Source organism: Vidua chalybeata, chromosome 1 (assembly GCF_026979565.1).
Source record: "Vidua chalybeata isolate OUT-0048 chromosome 1, bVidCha1 merged haplotype, whole genome shotgun sequence".
Lineage (NCBI taxonomy): Eukaryota > Metazoa > Chordata > Aves > Passeriformes > Viduidae > Vidua > Vidua chalybeata.
Window position 1 is genome coordinate 6,551,970 of NC_071530.1, and position 19,979 is coordinate 6,571,948.

Genomic DNA, 19,979 nt, shown 5'->3' on the forward strand with positions numbered 1-19,979 from the left:
TCTGCCAAGAGGATGGAAATGTTAGATTCTGGCTTCTCTGCGTGCCTGGGCTCTCTGAAAACTAAACTACATTTGTTCCTCAGTCTTTTCAATGCCTGTCAGCAGACCACTTCCATAGGAGGAGGCCACCAGAGTTCCCACTGTTCCTGTTTTGGTAGAAAAGGAGCTGTACAAGGAGGAATCTCAGATGTGCAATGATGAAGGTACCAAGGGTTGTGATTATTGGCAAATCATTCTGACACATGAATGGTGATAGATATATCCAGTTAAAGACTGCAGATTGTACATTACCATAGCATTGATGTAATTACAAAATAAGTATATATATAACATAGCAAGTGCAGATTTAACAAATTTCATGCAGTCAAGATTCTAAAGCCAGGAGAATCTGACTAATGGTGTTAGAAAATGGTGGAAATGACAGTAAGGAAAGGTTTATAATAACATAATTTCATGTCAGGAAGAACTTTCACTTCAAAATATCTCAAAAACATTTTATTATTATCATTTTTCTTAAGAAGAGGATCTAAAATCTTATCAGAAGAGCTTTAGAAGCAACAAATATATAGAAATGACATATCTATATCAAATTCTATATCTGGAATATAGAAGTGGTCCCCACAATCAATCCAAAGAGTTCCCAAAAATAGTTAATGTAATTCAGTGTAGCTTCATTAAGTTTATTATTTTATTCTCAACTAAAATTTTGATTATGTCTTATTATGCAAAGTACCTGGACTTTAGAGTCTTTAAATGAAAAATTACAAGGTAACATTAAGGGGATGTGGAAGCTCAGTAGATACATTGAAGGTAAAAAGTGAGTTAAAAGAAAAGGAATGGGTCAAGGACAATTTCCAGGTGTTGAAGACAGACAACAAAACAAACAAACAAACAAAATTATCAATTGACTGTGTTCTGTTACTGATGAAGAGGTTATAGTTGTAATATTCCTAGATAGGTGTGAATTAACATTTGAAGGCAGCAGGTAATTAACATGAATCCTCAAAGTTATGCTGGCCATGCAAACAGAGTATTTTCTACTGAATATCCTAGATAAAATAAAAAGAAAGTAGCTCTTACCTTTGTAATTAGTAACTGAGAGGTCCCCATTTTGGGCCCACTTAGTAACTTCCAGCAGAAAGCAGCCACTCCTCTCAGCTCTCTGGGTACTCAACTCTGCAGGGAGAGCACAGAGAACAGTTTGAATTTAGGTTATTTGAAGTCAAATTGCCTTCCCAATACATGGTCTTTACTCCTTCTTCAACAATCAGCTTAGAGAGCCAAACAAATACAAGCAACCAGCAGGAATATCTCTTGTTTTAGTGAATGAGGACAGAGTCAGAAGCTCACACAAAGTGCTGGGAAAGTGAGCATCAGTACAGTGCAATTGCCTGCTGGAATCATGAGACATGGAATACAAAGATCTGCTTGGAAAGAACAGATGTCAATAACATATCCACTTCTACAGTCCAAGAAGTCTGCCACAAAGTGTGGAAAAATGCTACTGCTGGATGAATAAAATCAGGAATCATGTGCAGGAAGGGCACAAAACTTAGGTACTGGAGGAGGGTGAAGAGCAGGGGGATGATTGAAAAAATTATAAAGTCCTGTATCAGGTGAGATGCAATTGATTTCTGTTTCTGTAAGCATCTGTGTAAGCTTCACAGATGACAGGAAGGGTATAATCTTGACTTTATGGTCTTCTAACTAAATACAAATTTATTTTATTTTCTGGTATACATAAAAATGTGGGTGGGAAATGTGGGAGGCTCTCATAAGCTGAGTGAAATATGTTCTTTATGCCCAGCATTACTGTGGTCCACACAAGACCCATTTCCACTGGGAGCTGACCATGAGCTGAGTGGTCCCAAGTGTCTCAGTGCTGCACTCCATGGCTCTTGATGGGCTCACAACAGCTTGGTGGAAAGGAGGGAGAGAGCAGTCATCCTCCTGTCAAATTTCCTCATGCCCATCCACACTACTCTTGATGGCACGAGGCTGATCACATGGAAGATATTTTTATTGCACAGTAATAAGCTCTACTGAGCATTATTTTACTATCTGAACTAATAAAATTAGCAGTTATTCAGAGTTATCAGAATGATGAATATCTGAGCTGGTATTTAATATCTAGAAGATTATAATGACAAGCTTTTTGTGTCTGGGAACTTCAAATCAGGACTGTAACACATTTGTATTTTGACTGCATATACTACAAGAGTAATTAAATTATGTATAACTAATTAAGAATATAGGAGGACCACCCATATGTAAAATCCACCATAAACAGGTCCAATTTTATACCATATTAAAGATGCAGAATTGCTGATAGGCACACATAAACATATGTGGCATATATATCTCAAACCAGTCTCAAGCATCCCATAAGAAATTTGCTGGAAGCAGGCCATTAATTACTAAAGCTGAGGCTAATCCTGCAATCTTATCATAACAGAAGTTTTGTTTTCATCAGGACTTGAGGATCCATATTCAACAAATATTATTTCACTGCCAAAATAAAATACAAAATACTTAGTGCAGTGTGGTTGATTTAATGGAATAGTTAAATGTCACTCTTAGGCTGTTAATACTCAGAATTTATTTTTTGGTATTTGGATAAACATTTATGCTATTCTTCAACTCTGTGAGGTTTGCTGTCATTCAACTTGTCAGCAAGACTTCCAATCCTGGGAGTGGAAACTCAGTTTATCTTAAGGTTTTTGGAGATAAAGGAACAACTTTTGCCATTCATGTCTGCTGAATCTGACATTAATCCCAAAGCAAAAGGCTTAGTCCCACCAGAGCACTGATGTCCCATAAAATTAGGGCAAGTTCAGGAAAAATATTTTTAGTGCACTCTGCTCATTAACACTAAAAGAGAAGCTGAGGGAATCCCAATACCCCAACAAGTATACATCAAAGGTCACACAAATATTTATCACCAAATCACACAAAAATTACAGCTTCAACGGTAAAGTTGAGTGAATGATACAATTTTCTTGTCCATAAATAATTATGTCCCTCATTAATTCTTTTCACAGCAAAGCTGCTTCATTACTTATCCTCTGGGTAAGCAATTAGTAGCAACGTTGCTCCTGGGTAGTATATATTGAATTTCTCTTTAATATCTGCTGTGAGGGACCACATATTTCAAGCTGCAAAAGCAAAATTAAAAGAAACTCCCAACACTGAAGAGCTGCTCTAAGCAAATAAATAGCTCTTGGTATCAAAGGAGTGCTGGACAGGAGGAAACATGTGCTTTCTCCTTGAAGAAAACTAGAGAGCATTGGAATTACAGATTTATAAGCTCTTTCAAAAAACATTAGCCTGACTCTGAGAGTGTTCTCAGCCAAATCAATTAAGCTAAAATTTTAAATTGCTGTAAGAAAAAATATTTTTAAAAAACCCTGTAATGAAAACATTTAGAATGGGAAGAATTTTCTTATGTATAAGAGCAAGTAAGTTCAGGAATAGATTTTCAGTGAGAAACAGGGGCAAAAAAGATAATGGCAATATATTAATGAAAGGGATTATATTCAATATGATAACAGGGTTAATAACAGGGGATTGGAATATGTTCCCACCCAGAATGTAAATGTTAATCTGAGAATTAGGCCAAATGAGGTATGACTACCAAAAAATGAATGTCCAATTCTCAGCTGGATACCAGGGCTGGGCATGCCCTATCATTACATTGTTTAAATACAACCCCCAGCTTAACTCAGTCAGATTAAAAAAAAAACAAAACAGTAACCCTTAAATCTTGGTGCTCTCAAGCTACAAAGCTAGAATTGAAAGCACCACGGATTAACTCATCTCTCAGGGTCATTGTGAGTTATAAACTGAATTAAAGAATGTACTCGTTTGGATGAAAGAGCATTATTCCCTTACAACAATGTGAATAGAAGTTCACATTCAAATGCTCCAAGTCCTCTGATGTTTTCCAAGAATATATATCCTTGCCCAGAAGGAAAGGTGAGTTCTTCCAAAAATTACTAAGAAAGGGCAAGAATGACTCCTTTTGACCTTAGTCCTACAGACTGTGAGATAGTTCTGAACATTATGAGACTTTTCCAGAGGTTCTGGCATCATGTGGAAGTACCGTGAAGCCAAAGAATGTGTGGCACCACCATGAGCATAGAATCTCAAAATTATTCTCAAAATTATACAAATTAGACTGGAAAAGAGAAGACTTTGAGGTGACCTAATTGCAGCCATCCAGCACCTGAAGGGAGCTTACAAGAAACATGGAGAGAGACTATTTACAAGAGCATGTACTGATAGGACAAGGGGGAACGGCCTCAAACTGAAGAAAATTCTTTATGACGAGGGGAGTGAGGTGCTGGAACAGGTTGCCCAGAGAAGTTTTGGATATCCCATCTCTGAAAGTGTTTAAGGCCAGGTTGGATGGAACTCTGAGCAATCTGGTCTAGTGGAAGGTGTCCTGTACATGGCAGAGAGGCTGGAACTGGGTGATTTTTAAAGGCCCTTCCAACGCAGGCTATTCAATGCTAATGATTCTGTGAAAGATGACTATAGTGAAAGTAGCTTAGGGGAAAAATGGTCCTGTCGTATAAAATCTGTGGAAGTGAAATACTTCCAGGGCACAGGGCAATTCTTGTTGGAGGAAAAGGAGTACAAAAGACTGCAGACAAGTTAAGGAAGGCAAACAAGGGTGGGGGTGAAATCAGTTTTCAGCTGCCACTGGACATGATAGTTCCAGGCCATGTCCCCTCTGCCGCACAGCTGACACAGGAATGCATTGTCCTCTTTGTTCCCCAAGTGACCACAAGGACTTTCTGCTCTGGGACAAATGTCACCTCTGAGCTTCAGTGTTCCAGTGGCTTGCAGACACATTGAGTAAATGCTGGATGCCACATGGAGCCCTCAGAAACTTCCTGAAGTCAAGTGCTGAACTTGTAACACAAAGCCACAAACCTGTTGCTTCATGTGCCTTTATCACATTAGATCTGGAGTTGTTGATTTTTTTAAGTCTTACAATGAGCCAAAGTAAACCTATTTTTCATGCACTACTATGAACCTATAAAATCTAAATTTTCTCTTTTGTTAGAAGAGTTTTGCAGCCTTGGTGATATAAACTGATAATCATTGCTCAACATTTAAAATGTGCCCATTTAAACTTGGTGTGGGTATTCTGCAGATTTTTTTTTCGTGTCCCTGTGAAGGGTTTGCATGCTTTCTGCAAAGAAAATAAATAGAACAAATAGTATGGCACCACAAGTTGGTCAATTATTAGCTTTTACATACTCAGATCATGGCTTTTCTTTACAAGGACATGTGTTAATATATAATAGAAGTGTATTTCAGTTCTTTTTAAATTGATTTTTCAGACACACAGTGCAATCTTATAAGGTCAGCTGGAAAGTAAGTGGCCAAAGACAGGCCTTTCAGAAGAAATGAGCCACTAGCCACACATCATGAGAAATAAAACTGGAACTAAACATATGAAAATGATTTTTATTTTGTAGTAGTCCCAGGATGGCATTTGACATGCACCCACCAGCCTCCCTTAAGCCTGGACAAACTGTCTGTAATGGTCTTAAACTGTGATTTGAGCATTTCTCATATCTAAGAGATGTAATAAATGTCAAGGGCCAAGTTTACAACCCACTGCTTCAGGCTACTGGTGCTGACCACAGCTCTGACCATCCCTGTGAAGCTGTAATTGCTAATTAATATCCAATTATCATTTTGAGGATGTAGAAGCTGTAAGTGGGGAACAGCAAACGAGTTTAATATGATTTTGTGCATAGAAAATGAGGTGGTAGGGAACTCAAAATGGCCAGGGTAAGTACACACAGCAATCAAAATTTTTGTGGCTACATTCAGAGACAGAACTAGGAAAATGTGTGAGAGAAATGTTTTATTCTGAGATGGATTAAGGCAAGTCATAGTTTTGTGAACCAAAATATTCCTAACATAGTTACAGTTAAAAATGACCAGAGGAAAAAATAGGCAGATAATTAGAAAACAGTAGCCAGAGAACTGCAAACTGATTTATGCAGCCTGAAGACAGAGACTGAGCCAAGGAACCAGAGACCAAGAAGCAGTCAGGAGTCACCAGCTCATTGGGAGACTTTTGATAAGATAAAGAAAATCATATCAGAACGGTCCAGTTCAGCCTTCAACAAGCTGCCTGAACTTTGTACTGTTATGTCTGGTACAGCCAATGTTAATGCAAGGAGGACTGTGTTCCAGGGCTTCACACCATGCTGGGAATGTGTTTATTCTGTACCAAGTTCAAAGTCACACAAAGTAAAAACACCTGAGAAAGGTTACAGCAGAGGTGTAAAGGTCTGAGGGCTCTACACTCCCATACACAACCCTGCACACAAAACCAAAGAGCACTTGGGTGTTGTGTTTAATATATCTGGCAGCTAAACTCTCCCATCCCTCTGCTAAGCGGGGGCTAAGAAGCAAAAAGGCCCTTGAAATTAAGAGTTCTTAGAAAGTTGAAAGTTCCAAATGCTTCAATTCCCATTTTTGCCATCCATTTATCTTCATTAAATTTTTAAAAAATTAATTGCATTGAATTCCAAAAACTGAGCAGATTTCTTCTTTATTTTGAAATGGAATTATAATAATAATTTATTATTTATGAATTGCACATTATGAATTTATAAGCTATGCTTTGCAAAAATTATAGCCCTGTGTGAAGGGACCTGTAAGGGAAAAAAAAACCCAGCCAAAACCAAAACTAATTGAAAACTGAAACCAAGAATGTGTTTTAATCAAACTGCACGACAGGAAAATAAGGCTTTTACAGAGTACAGTAATGACCTTATCTCCTTCATTAATTTGAGTGCCCTATTGTAAGAGATAAGGGAAAGAGTTATCAGGGGTAAGTGACAAGATATGCTGCTTCAGGTTGGAACAGCTATTCCAGACTCTGAGTAACCTCTTTATCACTAGGACATGAAAAAGGCAGCTCTCAAGTTTTCTAGGTGAGCCAAATCTGATGTGGACAGCAGAAACTAATCAGTCTGTCACCCTGCATGAGATGCTGGAACACCTATGAAAGGGCTTTATTGACAAACATAATCCTAGTGACCCATCCTGTATATTTTTGTAATTTTTTCCATTATTGAAAATCTTGTGGGTTTAAGTATTGTTTTATCCCCAGATCTTCTGTAGTGGTAAAACAGGTTCTGCACAGATGGCATATGCATTCAGCACTCCTTTCAGCATTGTGGATCTGTTCCTTGGGGGGTAAATGGCAAACTCCTGGCATATTTATTGCATACCAACTGTGGGACTTGCTCAAGTCACAAGGGAAATCTATCACCGACTTGCAAGGCCCAAGCCACTGGCAGACAGCAAAAATTCCTGGGGTAAAAAGCTACACTTGCTCAGCAAGTTTTAGTCCAAGCAGTGGCAAACAGTGAAGTAATGGAGGGGTTGGAGATTGAGAGTCACCCCTACAATGCCAGTTTTTACACTGACAATATAAATTACATCTCTAGTTATACTGGTGAGATTCTCTAGTATTATATACTTCACTTAATACATTAGTGAGATATCAGTTATCTAAGTATATCCAGAAACTTGACAGGAAGAGCCAAAACAGTTTGGAACTGTCTGGGTGAATCTAGGACAGAAGCCTGAATGTAACAAGCATTTTTCTGTTTACATTGTCTTGGGGTTTAAAGTGTGTTGACCTGCAGTTTGGGATGGGTCCATATGCTTTATGGGTTTGGTTTTCATTTTATTTAATCAGGAAAAAAAAAAAAAAAACTATATATAAACCTGGAAACCTGAGACCTGACTTTCTTTTAGCTGTATGGACTTTAACCTATCTGTATAACATATGTACACATGCCATTAAAGTTTCTATCTCTTAACAGCTGTGAGGAAAACCTCAAAGATTTGATCACTACAGACAGACAGGTGTGCAAGGAAGCTGGAATAAGAATTCTGAGACCTGTTAGCTTAATCTATTAAGCTATCTATTAGCTTAAATACTTCCTAATGGCAATCTGAAGGCCAACACTGTTAAGAAAGTTATACATTAACTTGTGAATATGTTTATCAATTTTAATTTTTGTCATTACTGCATAAGAAAACAAAACCAGGTCAAGACTTACATACAAATAGCAAAATCCCTGGTAGTTTTCTTACAAGCAGTTAGAGGGTGCCTACTCCAAATCATTTAAGATCCACCATTCCAGAGTACTGTGTGCTCACAGTTTGTAATGAAATAAGTGAGAGCAGGTCTGGTTATATCTCCTTGACCCCTGTCTCCAGCATGGACACAATCCCACGTGGTTCATTCAGATCCCTGACATTAGTGGTCTGAGGCAAGGACAAAGAAGGCAACAGGCTCTTCCTGAGTGGGAATTTTGCCCAAGAGAAATCTTACAGGGGTTAAGTGCTGTGCTACTGTTTTCTCATTTGTAAACCAGGACTTACCATCCTTCCCTATTTCAAAAGGCTGTGGAATGATAAAGGGTTTAACACAGATAGACTGCAGTTATAACATAATATGCTACATATCCATGGAACATTCTCTGGGAGCCTAACAGATTCAGACAAAAATGTTTTAAAAAGCCATAGCTGGAAAAGCAAATCTGGCTTTTCCTTCTGTTCCAAGGCAGCTTTGGCAGGAAGAGCTATACTGCAGAGAGCACACAATAAATTTTCTGGTTTAAAATGTGAAAAAAGTAAGGACTGTGTTACAAGAGCATGGCACTATAAAAGGATGAGCTAAGAAAGCCCACTTCATGTGGTTTACACAAATATCACTGAGCCCACAGTGTCTCCTGGTTTTGTTCAGGCTGTCTCCTGACAGGACACCCATTATCTACTATCTGCAAACAGATAAGCATTTAATTCTAGGTGAATTCACTGAAGTCAGCAGAGCTCCCTGTGTACACATAAGGATGGTAATTTTAGTCCAGCTACAGCATTAGACTTTTGGATCCTGACTTTCAGAACTTCAATATGTTCAGCAAATTACATGGCTCCAGCAGCAAGTGAATTTTATAATCAGGCCCTTAGCACCATATTGGAGTGACCCTTCTGGTTGAAACTTTCCATGACAGGGCATTGAGCAGGAGCATTGCTCTGAAGGAATTTCTCTCTTCTGTCTGCTTTTGCCAATAATGTTGGCTAGTGAAGGTTGCTGTGTAAAGAAAAACAAATCCCAGTTTACCCTCTCACTTCCAAGCCTTCATCCCTAGAACACACAGATTTAAAGGAACCTTTGTGCAATACACAAAATAAAACAGCTGGCTGCCCACAAGGCCTCACCCAAGACAAAACAGTAAGAGTCCTTCAGTTAATCTATCTTCCTGGCTCAGCCAGATGCCAAGGACTCCAGAGCCTCCCAGATTTCTGGGAAGCAAGTAAATATCATAAAATGCCATAGGTCAAACCATCTAATGCTGCTTTACTGCCCCTGATCCGTAGCTGTTGGGGAGCTGCTCGTCCTCAGGCTCACAGCTCCTGCTGATACTCTGGTGGCAGCACTAGCTGGCAGGATGCTGTTGCTGCTAGAAGTCTGCTGTTCCTCTTACTGCACCAAAAATGAAATCACCTCCCAGATTACATTCCAGAAAAGGCCAAGTAGCTGCAATTGCCCTTTTGTGAATAAGGGTGGGAGAATAAAAAAAGGCAAATGTGAATATGTGTGTGTCCTTAGTTGAGGTTCTTTTCCTTTTTTTTTTTTTTTTTCCCATTTAGGTGAATGTTTTTGGTGTGTTGGAAGCAAAAAAACAGCCTTGGGCTAATACGTGCAGATTAAAAGGTGAAGTTGATCACTATCAAAAATACTTTGTGACCTAAAATGAAGCTCTGAGTCATCGTCACAATTGGCTAAAAGGAAATTGAATAATTAAACTTCTTTAAAGCACACAGTCATAGAATGCTTTGGGTTGTTGGAGGGAACCTTTAAAGCTTTTCTAGCCCAAGCAACAAGCAGGGACATCTTCAACCAGACCATTTGCTCAGAGCCCCATCCAAGCTGACCTTGAATGTTTCCAGGGATGGGCCATCCACCACCTTTCTGGGCAACCTGTGCCAGTACCTCACCACCCTCATTGTAAAACATTTCTTCCTTATAACTGTCACCATCACAGTGACTTTGTCAGACAGGGTACTCAAAACTTAAGTTCACTTGATCTCTGAAAGCTTAAATAGTTTTAACTTTGCATGGTCTGGCTTTCTCCATGGGGTAGAACGCATGATTTGATGGCAGGGTACCAGCAATACTCTCCACATTTCTTTGTTGTTAGTAGCACAGACTCTTGGCATTTCAGCCCAATGTTTCAGTTATGTATATGGATCTCTATTACTAGAAAATCAGAAATCTCACAAACTCCTTATCCCATCACTTTTTATCTCCATTTCCTGTAAGTAAAGAACATCTTATTCCCACTGAAGAGCTGAGGAATGGAGGTACAGTGAAATGATTTGTATATGACAGTCAGTGGTCTAAGAAGAAACTGAGCATAAATCTACAGAAATCATGGTTGCAGGCCAAACCAAATGACCACATTTGAATCAAATCTAACTAAATTAAATAAAATCTTTATGTAGCACTCAGCACGATGTTATTTATGCCTTGAAACAGCATATCTCTTTCCCAGATCTTCCTGTCCAATTATTTAAAGGCTTGGTCCAAAAGAGATAACACAGAGAATCTGACTGTCAAAGAATCTGCTGCCAGCTGCAGTCACCTGCAGGGACTGGGAAGAAAGGCATGACTGATGATAGCATCAAGACTTTGGCTGAGATTGTTAAGCTTCATAAAGCTGTCATTGTTTGACAAGTGATGTCTGTTCCGTCTGCATCATGACGGAACCAGCAATGATCCATCCCTTGGATTCTACCCAAAGAAAGGCCAAAGAGAAGCACTGAAAACAAAGGAAATGGGCAGACCACTGTTGCCTGCCTCTGCCCCCAACCACAACCCACATGAGCTCAGTTTGTTGTTTTGGCAGGAGAGCAGGCACTGAATAAGCAAGAAGAGCTGAAACTGGCAGAACAGTCAGAAAAGTATTTAGAGTTGTTTATGTATGAATGATTGCAGGGTGGGAAGGGCAGACTTATTTGGATAGATCAGGTAAAGCCCTGGGGGCAGCGCTGAAAACAGAGCCCATTTGCAATCAGATGAGTAACATGATCCTGGACTGCTTTCTCTTTTCCCTCTGTGCACACTCCAAGTTGCAGTCAAGCTTTGCCTTGGAGTCCTTTTGAATGTTTCATTCACAGGTATTTGTTAAATCCTGCTGTAGCCCAGAGGATGCCTACCCCTTGAATCCTCTATTAACAACTCAGCAAGGTTCGCTTGCTGACTTTCAGCCTCAAGAGGCCTTGGAATATTTAGATGGTGTATTTACCTTCCCCTGATTTCATTACAAGAGTGACACTTGGCACTTCTCTACTCCTCTAAAGGATAAGTGTGACAACACCAGCCATGCTTAATTGCATTCAAACTCAGCCTAGTAAACACAGAAACATGCAAATGCAATGTCTGTTTTGCAGAGTTATATCCTCACTGAGAAACTACTACTATTTGAAGTGTTCACCATTGACTTTGTTGTGGGGCTTATTCCTTTTGTAAACGCAGCCACTGTGGGGCAGCAAGACACAAGCATTTAATGGAGTTGCTTTGCCTCTCCCAGGATCCGGAAGGGGCTGTAAGCGCTGTTACCCTCTGCTGCAGACAAGTGGGATGATGCAAATGTTAACACCCTTTGCTGTAAGCACATTTCCCCGGTCAGGGTGACTTGGTGACTTGGGAATCATGATAGGTTTTGACGGTAATGTTGAGATAAGGTAGCACCAAAACTGCTTTAAGTAGTTTATATGTCAGTTCTGAGAGAAGATGTCAACAACTCATAGCTCGAGGACGTTTGAACTTCGCTTGTGCTCGGTGCCAGATTCTGCGTTCTCAGGAGGCTCACGCCCACGTCCAAACAGACAAGTTGCTATTTGCTTTTGCCATTTTCCCAGAGGAAGGGACGGTGCCAGACAAGTGTGAGCAGACCAAGCTCATACAGTGTGTCTGGCTGTGTGGTTTGTAACTCTGCAAGTGGAATGATGAGCACTCCCACCACACTCTGGTCATTGCCCAGGGACACAGAAGAGTGACTCTAATCCAGGAGAGCATGAGATCCCCTATGTACATCTCCAGACTCAGACACACAAGCTCTTTCCAAATTTGAATCAGGCTCTTACTGGAATTCTCATCACTCTTCATTGTCCTGGATTCCTAGAGCATTTGCACTCAGCCTAAATGAAGATTTGGACCCCAGCTGAAGAAGGGGGATTGTAACCAATGCAAGTTTGATAATGGAGAGATAACTACTGGAGCTCATAACTTTCATTTAGAGACATAAGTCAACTAAAACAGTACAGAAGCTATTTTTTTTTCCAAATTGGGTCTTGCCATCAAAATGAGGAGAAGGAGACTATTAAAACTAGTTTGGGTAAAACATAGAAGGTTCTATCTATTTGCTAAAAACAGGAAATCAGATGTTATAGTCACTCCTGAGGATGAATTTTGAGCCAGATCTCTCACATAAAGTACTACCATGTTTATGTGTGCTGTGACAGCCTTTCTCATCTTCCATTTGAAAAAAACAAGATTTTCTGACTTTAAGTATAGTCAATAATGATTGAGTTTTATTTAATGCAAGTTATTGGTTACTGGGCAAGAAAACAATCAATTTTCATTTTCAGTTTATCTCTGTAATACATAATGTAAGAATTTTCTAAACCTTTCTTTGCCCTTTAAACATAAATCACAAGGAATAAAACCTTTAGTTCAATCCAAATTTGTGCTTCTTGATAGGCTTCTACATGAATTGTCTAATCATGTCAAATAAGAAGATTAAACAGATTCACTTAGTGAGCCTGGATAAGAAAGGAACAAAGGACAAAATAAAAAATCCCAAACCTCACCATAATGGAAATTGTCTGCTTTGATTTTTTTTTTGTAGGTGTCAAGATATAAGAGGTGGGCACTGAACTTGTCCTTAGAGAAGTGTCCCAGAGTAAGAGTTAACTAAGTTAAATCAGTGTTACAGACCACACAATAAAGAGCCATGGGTTTAAGTGTACAAGGTTGAAGGTCAGAAACAGCCAGGACGTGACAGTACAGAGCTCTCTGCAGGTTAAAGGATCCTCTGTCTTTTCAGGGTGAAGACACAATCTGAGACAGTAAAGAAGCCACTTGCCTCCTCAGTCAGAGCACCATGGACATGGAAAATATTGTTAATATATTATTTCTTTTTTCCCTTTTCTTCTCTATGAGACATTATGGGATACAGAGGTCTGAAGCTTTGTGTTGGGTTTTGTCTTGGTCAGGTCTAGGGGGTAAATACTTTTCCATGTTAAATACACACATATAAAACACTTGGAAAGAAAATTTTTGAAGATTGTAGCTAAAAAGTCTTTAACACTAGTCAACTGACGCCAAATTGATTTTTTGCCTCTTTTGCTTTTTTATATTCTCTATATTCTTTACACATAAAATTGTAGCTCTGTAGCCTATTATTGTATTTGTAGCTAGCTCCAATATTTTTCCCTCCCTCTTCTCTACCCTGACAGGCAGAAAGACAAAACACATTCCAGAGGCTCCAAACCCCTGGGTCCAAGGCCCCTATCCTATCTTGGCTCTCTTGGAGCCAAGGTTGAAACCAGCTCTTTGAGACATATTTTCATTAAAATTTCAGTTCCTATCTAAAAGGGGGCTACAGAAGTTGTGGAAGCAAAAAGGGGGAATTACTTCATCACTTATGCTTCTAATTGGTGATTCTTGTCAATTATGCTAATTTGCTAAATTTATAGAACTGTGTTCACCCTGTGTGGGGTGGGCAATTTTCCGTATCTGCCCCTTGGAGGCCTCCAGTAAAGACCAGCCTTTATAATACCTCCTATACTAATATTGTCTTGAAAGTGTGTTGCTTTATTTCTCGATCTTTAAGGCATCAAGTTAATACTGCACACACATGGAAAGTATTTTTTGTTTCTTTTTGACTAGTATAAAAAGTATCAAAGCATTAAAAATGATGTGATTTTGAACATGAAGGACATATGCAATGCTGCTGATCACCAGCTTTTCATCACCTTTTGAAAGGTAAAATAATTGCAAAAATTGATGGGACTGAACCTAACTGGCTATCAAAAACCTTACACTGGTTTTAAATTCAATTTGAAAAAGCTAAGTTTGAGATGCAATAGTCCAGGGAAGAAACAGCCCCTTTCTGACAACTTCCCAACACACTGATCACCAGATTGTACATCAAAACACGTGGTGTAGTGAACTTCTGCCAAAGGAAGTGTAAATAAAGCTGACTGGGAGATAAAGTTACCTGAGTGTGTTCAGACTGCTCAACAGTTTGCTTCCCCAGTGCACTGTTGTGGGGACCCACCTAGTGAAACCATGAAGCATTGCACCAGTCCACAACATGAAAGAAAGGGAATATTGAGCCAAGGAGACAAATAACTGAACAATATAATTTAGTATATTGCAAGTGGTGAAACATGTGGCAAGACGAGAGAGACCACAAATTCCAGCCAACCTACAGTCACCATCTGGTATTGCTTTGTAACTCTCAGATAACTTGGTTTCAAAATCTGGTGCAGCAGAAGCTTGCATTTAGGAGAATGGATAATATATTTTGGTTTAACTCAAACTGGTGCACTGCCAGACAACATATTTGGGACTTATGCTCAGCATTACCAGCCTGAGCACTAACAAAACCCGGAGCTGGTTTTTGTAAAATCAGAAGAATGGCTTTGTTAAAAAATACTAGAAGTTATTTCCCTTTGTCTCTTCACTTATTTTTTATTTTTAATTTGACTCTGTAGGATGAGCCATCATTTTATGTATTTGTCAAATCTTTAAGGCTTTATTCTTGTGATCATAAGAAATGGAGGCTTTCATTACAATGAAAGCTGAAATTTTTATCTTCTTTCTTTTGGCAACAAAAGCTGTAAGAACACCACCAGGACTGTTTGGTTTACGACAGATTTTTATGCAATAAAGTGCTGAAATGAAATTTAGTTACAGCCAGTATTGATCTATTCAAAGGGATTTTTGCCTTCATTTCCTCACTTCCCTGTCCACACTTATTTAATCTAGAAGAGAACCAAAGCTTTCATTAGTAAAAAAATCTCCAAAATATGTAGAAATTAAAATCAGATACCTGGCTCAACCACTGGTATTTTCTCTTAATGATACAAAATTATATACTCTTTTTTTTTCCCATTACAAGGGTATGGATTAATTTACTTATGAAAATAGTTTATAATACTCTTTTTCTTCTTGAATGAAGTAACAAACACAGTTTGTTTTGTCATCCTCCAAAAGAGAGTTGCAAATACTAAATTCCAGTTATAAACAGGTAATTTATAGTGCAGGAGCTCCACCCCAAACTCTTAGAATTGCCTGCTTTTGATCCCGCTCTTGTCTACACATATTTAGGTCCTTATGGTTCATGTGACTTTATTTCTTGAAAAGTTCTGGATAATCAACACCACAGAACAACTTCCTAGCATCTAGAACTGCCACTTAAGTTTGGAGAAAAGCCATCCATACCAATTTAGAGGCAACAGAATTCTAATTTCTCTTACCCCAATAACAGTTTTTTTCTCTCTTCCCTGATAAGACTATTCCAAGAAAATCATGACTTTTCTAAATCCTCTGCGTGCCAACCAGCCTAATCTCAGACCTTGAAATATTTCCACTTCTTTCTCTTCTTATCCTATTCAAGATACTACTGCTACTTAGAAGCATTTCTGTAACAAATGACACTTAAAATTCTACCTGAAATCCAGGGCTGCTTTAAGAGCATGTCCCAGTAGTCACTGCACCACTCCCTGGGACACAGGGACTCTGCTCAGGGTTCTGGATTACACACAAACATCAAGGCACACAGGCCATACTTGATTTCTACCTTCCCAGTCACTGCTGTCCCTGAAAGCAAGGGGAGCAGGCATTACTGTCAGAGCATTGGTTCTTGGGAGCAGTGATTTTTGACCCCAGTAACAGGAACAGAAATACTTGATCTCTAAAGCCTTCCTCTTGGGCTTCTATTCCTCCCTTCCCCTCTGCTGAAATAAGTTCCTTTTCTCCTGTCCCTTCCCTGCTTCTTCCTCTTCTCAGCAGCCCCAAACAAGTAGAATTTTCTAGGAAAGAAGAAGAAGAAGGAAGAAGACAGAGTATATTGGGATTTGTGGTGAGAGGAATTCAGACACATGGCTGCACAGGCAAGTTTGGGGATCCCCATAACTCTCACAATGCTCTCTATCAAAGAGACATCATGGCAAAGAATGGAACTCCTTTCTCTGGGGCTCATCAAAGCCTCTCCAACCTCCCTTCCATCTATAGCATCCATAAAATGCTGCTGACCCCTTCCCCAGCTGGATCCCCATCACCACACAGCATCCTCTAACTCCTACTGAAAATGTTACCTAAATCTGAGTAGCTTACAGCTAATGCTTCTTGTAAATGGCAGTTAGATGCTAAATGGCATTGCTACCAATCCCTCCTCTGCAGCTTTGTGTCCTTACGAAGCTTCCTGTGCCTTTTGCACTTTCTTATCCTCTGTCAAAACTTCAGTTGTTCTGTCCTGGTGTTTTCTCCTGCTCTGACTGTGTAAAATGTCTCAGCAGAAATACACCAGGGGGCATCTCAGAGCTCGCACAGAATTCTCCTGCTATTAACTTGCTATTACCTAGAATAGCACAATGTCTATTCAGGATAAATTTCTGTAGTATTTATCTTCCAATTTCACCATTTTCCTTAGGCAGTTCACTTCTTTCAGAGCTTGGCATTTTCAGATAGTGAAATAATGGTTTCCTCCAGTCATTCATTTAATTTAACAGGCCCCAAAATTGCCTTGAGCATTTTAATCATACCAGTCTTGTTCATGCTAAAATAAGGAATAAATTTACATGTAACTGCACAGCTCTTGGCTACTGTATAGACAAATTAGAACTCTTATTTTTGTTTTCATCATTTATTGAAATCAAGTCTATGACACTTCTAAAACTTGCATTTTAGAAATACTCTTTTTTACAACCTACTCTAACATTTCTCTGGTAAACCACAAGTTAGTGGTGCAACAAAGAGTACCTTGCTGATGGGATTTTTTTTTCTTGTTTTGTTTTCAATTTGCCTGAGAATTCTGAGAGAGGTCAGGCATCTCTGCTTGTAGTGATATTTAATTGCCCAACAAGAAACTGTGTTTGAGTGCAAGTAGTTCTAATCTAAACAGATAAAGTAGGCACAGATTGTGGGACTAAGAATTTTATCAACATACTGTATATAACAAATAAAAACACCAAACAATAAATCCAGATTTATGGAGAGAGTGCCTCGAGGGACAGTCATGTCTCCTAATTCTTGTCCTCTGAGCTATAGGAATATAATTTCCTCTGCAGTTTCTCACATGTGCATAAGGTAGGAAACACAACTACTCCTGAATTACAAATTTGTAAATCACTGTCTGATTGCTCATGAAAGTTGTCAAGTTGTGAAATTTTTTTAGGATGTGTTATTGAAACAGACAAAAAAAAAGACAAATTTGAGAGGGGAATAGAAGAAAAAGAAGAAAGGTACCACTGTGATTAAAATTGCTAGAGAGAAGCAGGAACTACACCCAGTTAGTGCAAATCAGAATACTTTTATAAAACCAGTGGAAAAATAGATCTAAAATGGAACTATGAATATTACTGGATAATCACCCTTTCCCTGTTACACATACATCCTTTTTATGCATTTCTCAGTTCTAGGAAAGTGAAAGCCCAGTCCTGAGAATGCAGAAAAAACCCTATAGTATGAAAAAGCAAAAAGGCTCAGCATCCTGTTGTACAACAGATTTGGGGCTACAGGCTGAGATATCTTTTGATGAAAGATTATACCTGCTATGAGAAAAATGACCAAAAAAAACCAACCAACCAAACAAACAAACAAAAAAACAGAAAAAAAAAAAAAAAAAAACCAGAAAAAAAAACCCCAACCAACCAAACAAAAACCACAACAACAACAACCCTGTATAACAGAAATGTCACAATTCAGGCTTGGAGTCCTAGTCTCAGTCTGAACTCTATCTAACCCCAGTTTATGTGACATAACTAAAGGTTTTCTCAGACTGTTCAGGAAGTCTGAATATTTCTCACATACTTACCTATGAAAATGACATTTTAGAAGTTTTCATCAAAACAGGAAGACAGAGTGATGCAACAGAAAAAGCACTGAAGGACTCACTTCTATTTTTTTGTCTGCCACTGCTTTGTTGGATGACCAGGAACAAACAACTTCATCTTTTTGTGCTTAACTTCCACATCTGTAAAAAGGAGATAATGAGATGGAACTCCTCTGCAAATAAACTTTTTTTCCTTTTCTTATCAGGGAGTTGAAACAACGATGGAAGGAAACTCTTTGTAGAGTTGTAATATAGTTCACTGGTAAAAAGCCAATTCAATTATGAGATTTCTTGGGTTTATGGGATTGTTTTCATTCTCAAACTTTGCAAAACAGTCCAAAGTGGAAAAGAAATCAGCCCAGGTTGGCCCAGACTCCAGAGCCTGTGAAGTGATCTGAGCACAGTTGAGCAACACTGGACAGAATGTTTACCCAGTTACCTCCCTCCACAGATTCCAAGGAAAGTTTTATTTCAGTAAAAAGAAATTCTAGAAAATGTAGCATCTCACTCAAAGATCTTAAGAGTGAGAACCTCTGAACATGAAAAACAGATGGAATTTAGTCAGCAACACCTCAAAAATAAAATACAACTTTTCCACAGTTCTGGAGAGACTCTACAGAACTTAAAAGTGCTAAAAAGTGCAGAAAAATAACACAGCCTAGACTGGAAAATGAAGGACAAAAAATTGAAGGGAATTGAAGAGAGCATGACAATATGACTCTGTATGCTCAGTATTGCAATCCTTGCTAAGACAAAACAACTCTTAGCAAGATCCTTAGATCTGTGAATTCTCCCACACACTGAAGGTCACACAACTGGCTCCTTCCTCACATTCCTGCAGATTTTAGGGCCATATAATACTTGCTCATCATTCCAGCTTACTACTTGTTTCCTGATTCATTAGGATGGGTTAATATATTTACCTAGTTTGTAGATCTTATCTGTATCTTGTGTATGGGAAAAGGGACAGAACCTATTTATTGTAACATATTAGGTTTGCTCTCATCTCTGTCTGAGCAGGATATTTGAGAGTACAGTGCTCTCTTGACACCAGCAATGCTAGAAGGAAGTATTTATTATTTATTATTATTTATTGCACTATCAAAGCATTCTGTCAATAAATAGCAAATGTGTAGGAGCACAGCTGGTGCCCAATGATGTTTGAAAAAAGCTTCATAGCTTGTTGTAGGATGTCCAAAAAAGAAACTCTTAAGCCTGCTGACTTGTTTTGTTAGAACTTTCATCAGCCCCAGAGGACAGCATTAGTGCTAAAAGTTTTGTATTTCCAACAAGAAAATGTAAATAATTTGAAGCATGAGAGACTGAGGAAACAACTGATTCAGCTTTCCAAAACTCATTTAATTATCATCTGGCTTCTCTAGTTATCCCTCTTTTTGATTTCTTTGCCCTGAATCTTAGCCTAAATTCTTCTAAGACAAGTTGTGCTACTCTAACAAGACCTAACTGGTCTGATTCACAGATGACAGCATGCAAAGCCTGTCAGCAACCAAATTAGTTTTGATTTCTCTTTGTGGGGAAAAAAAAATCCCTTTCAGCTACAGGATTTAATGGCTTAAGAATTGGCCATTCTGGGTGTCAGCAGCAGTACCTGTGACTGCCCCAGAACTCTTGGCCATTGGGTGTCTTCCAGGCTGAGGGAGTCATGTAAGTGTGCTCCAAGTGTCACCCCATATCCATGCACCATGGTACAACACACTGTCACTAATCCTTCACATGAGCCTCATTACCACCAGACCTGAGTATTGTGGGATGGCTTTTCATACATAATCTCTTGGATTC

At 38.8% G+C, this 19,979-nt stretch overlaps 1 protein-coding gene across 1 annotated transcript in view; it reads right to left on the bottom strand.

Moving 5' to 3' along the window:
* PRKAG2 (protein kinase AMP-activated non-catalytic subunit gamma 2) overlaps positions 1-19,979 on the bottom strand; it is a 241,939-nt gene that overhangs the window by 217,830 nt on the left and 4,130 nt on the right. The window contains exons 2-3 of the mRNA XM_053963335.1: positions 18,162-18,320; positions 1,081-1,176 (exon numbers count right to left, since the gene is read on the bottom strand). Of these exons, the coding sequence (XP_053819310.1) occupies positions 1,081-1,110 (30 nt within the window). The 5' untranslated portion in view covers positions 1,111-1,176; positions 18,162-18,320. The remainder of the gene's footprint in view (positions 1-1,080; positions 1,177-18,161; positions 18,321-19,979) is intronic.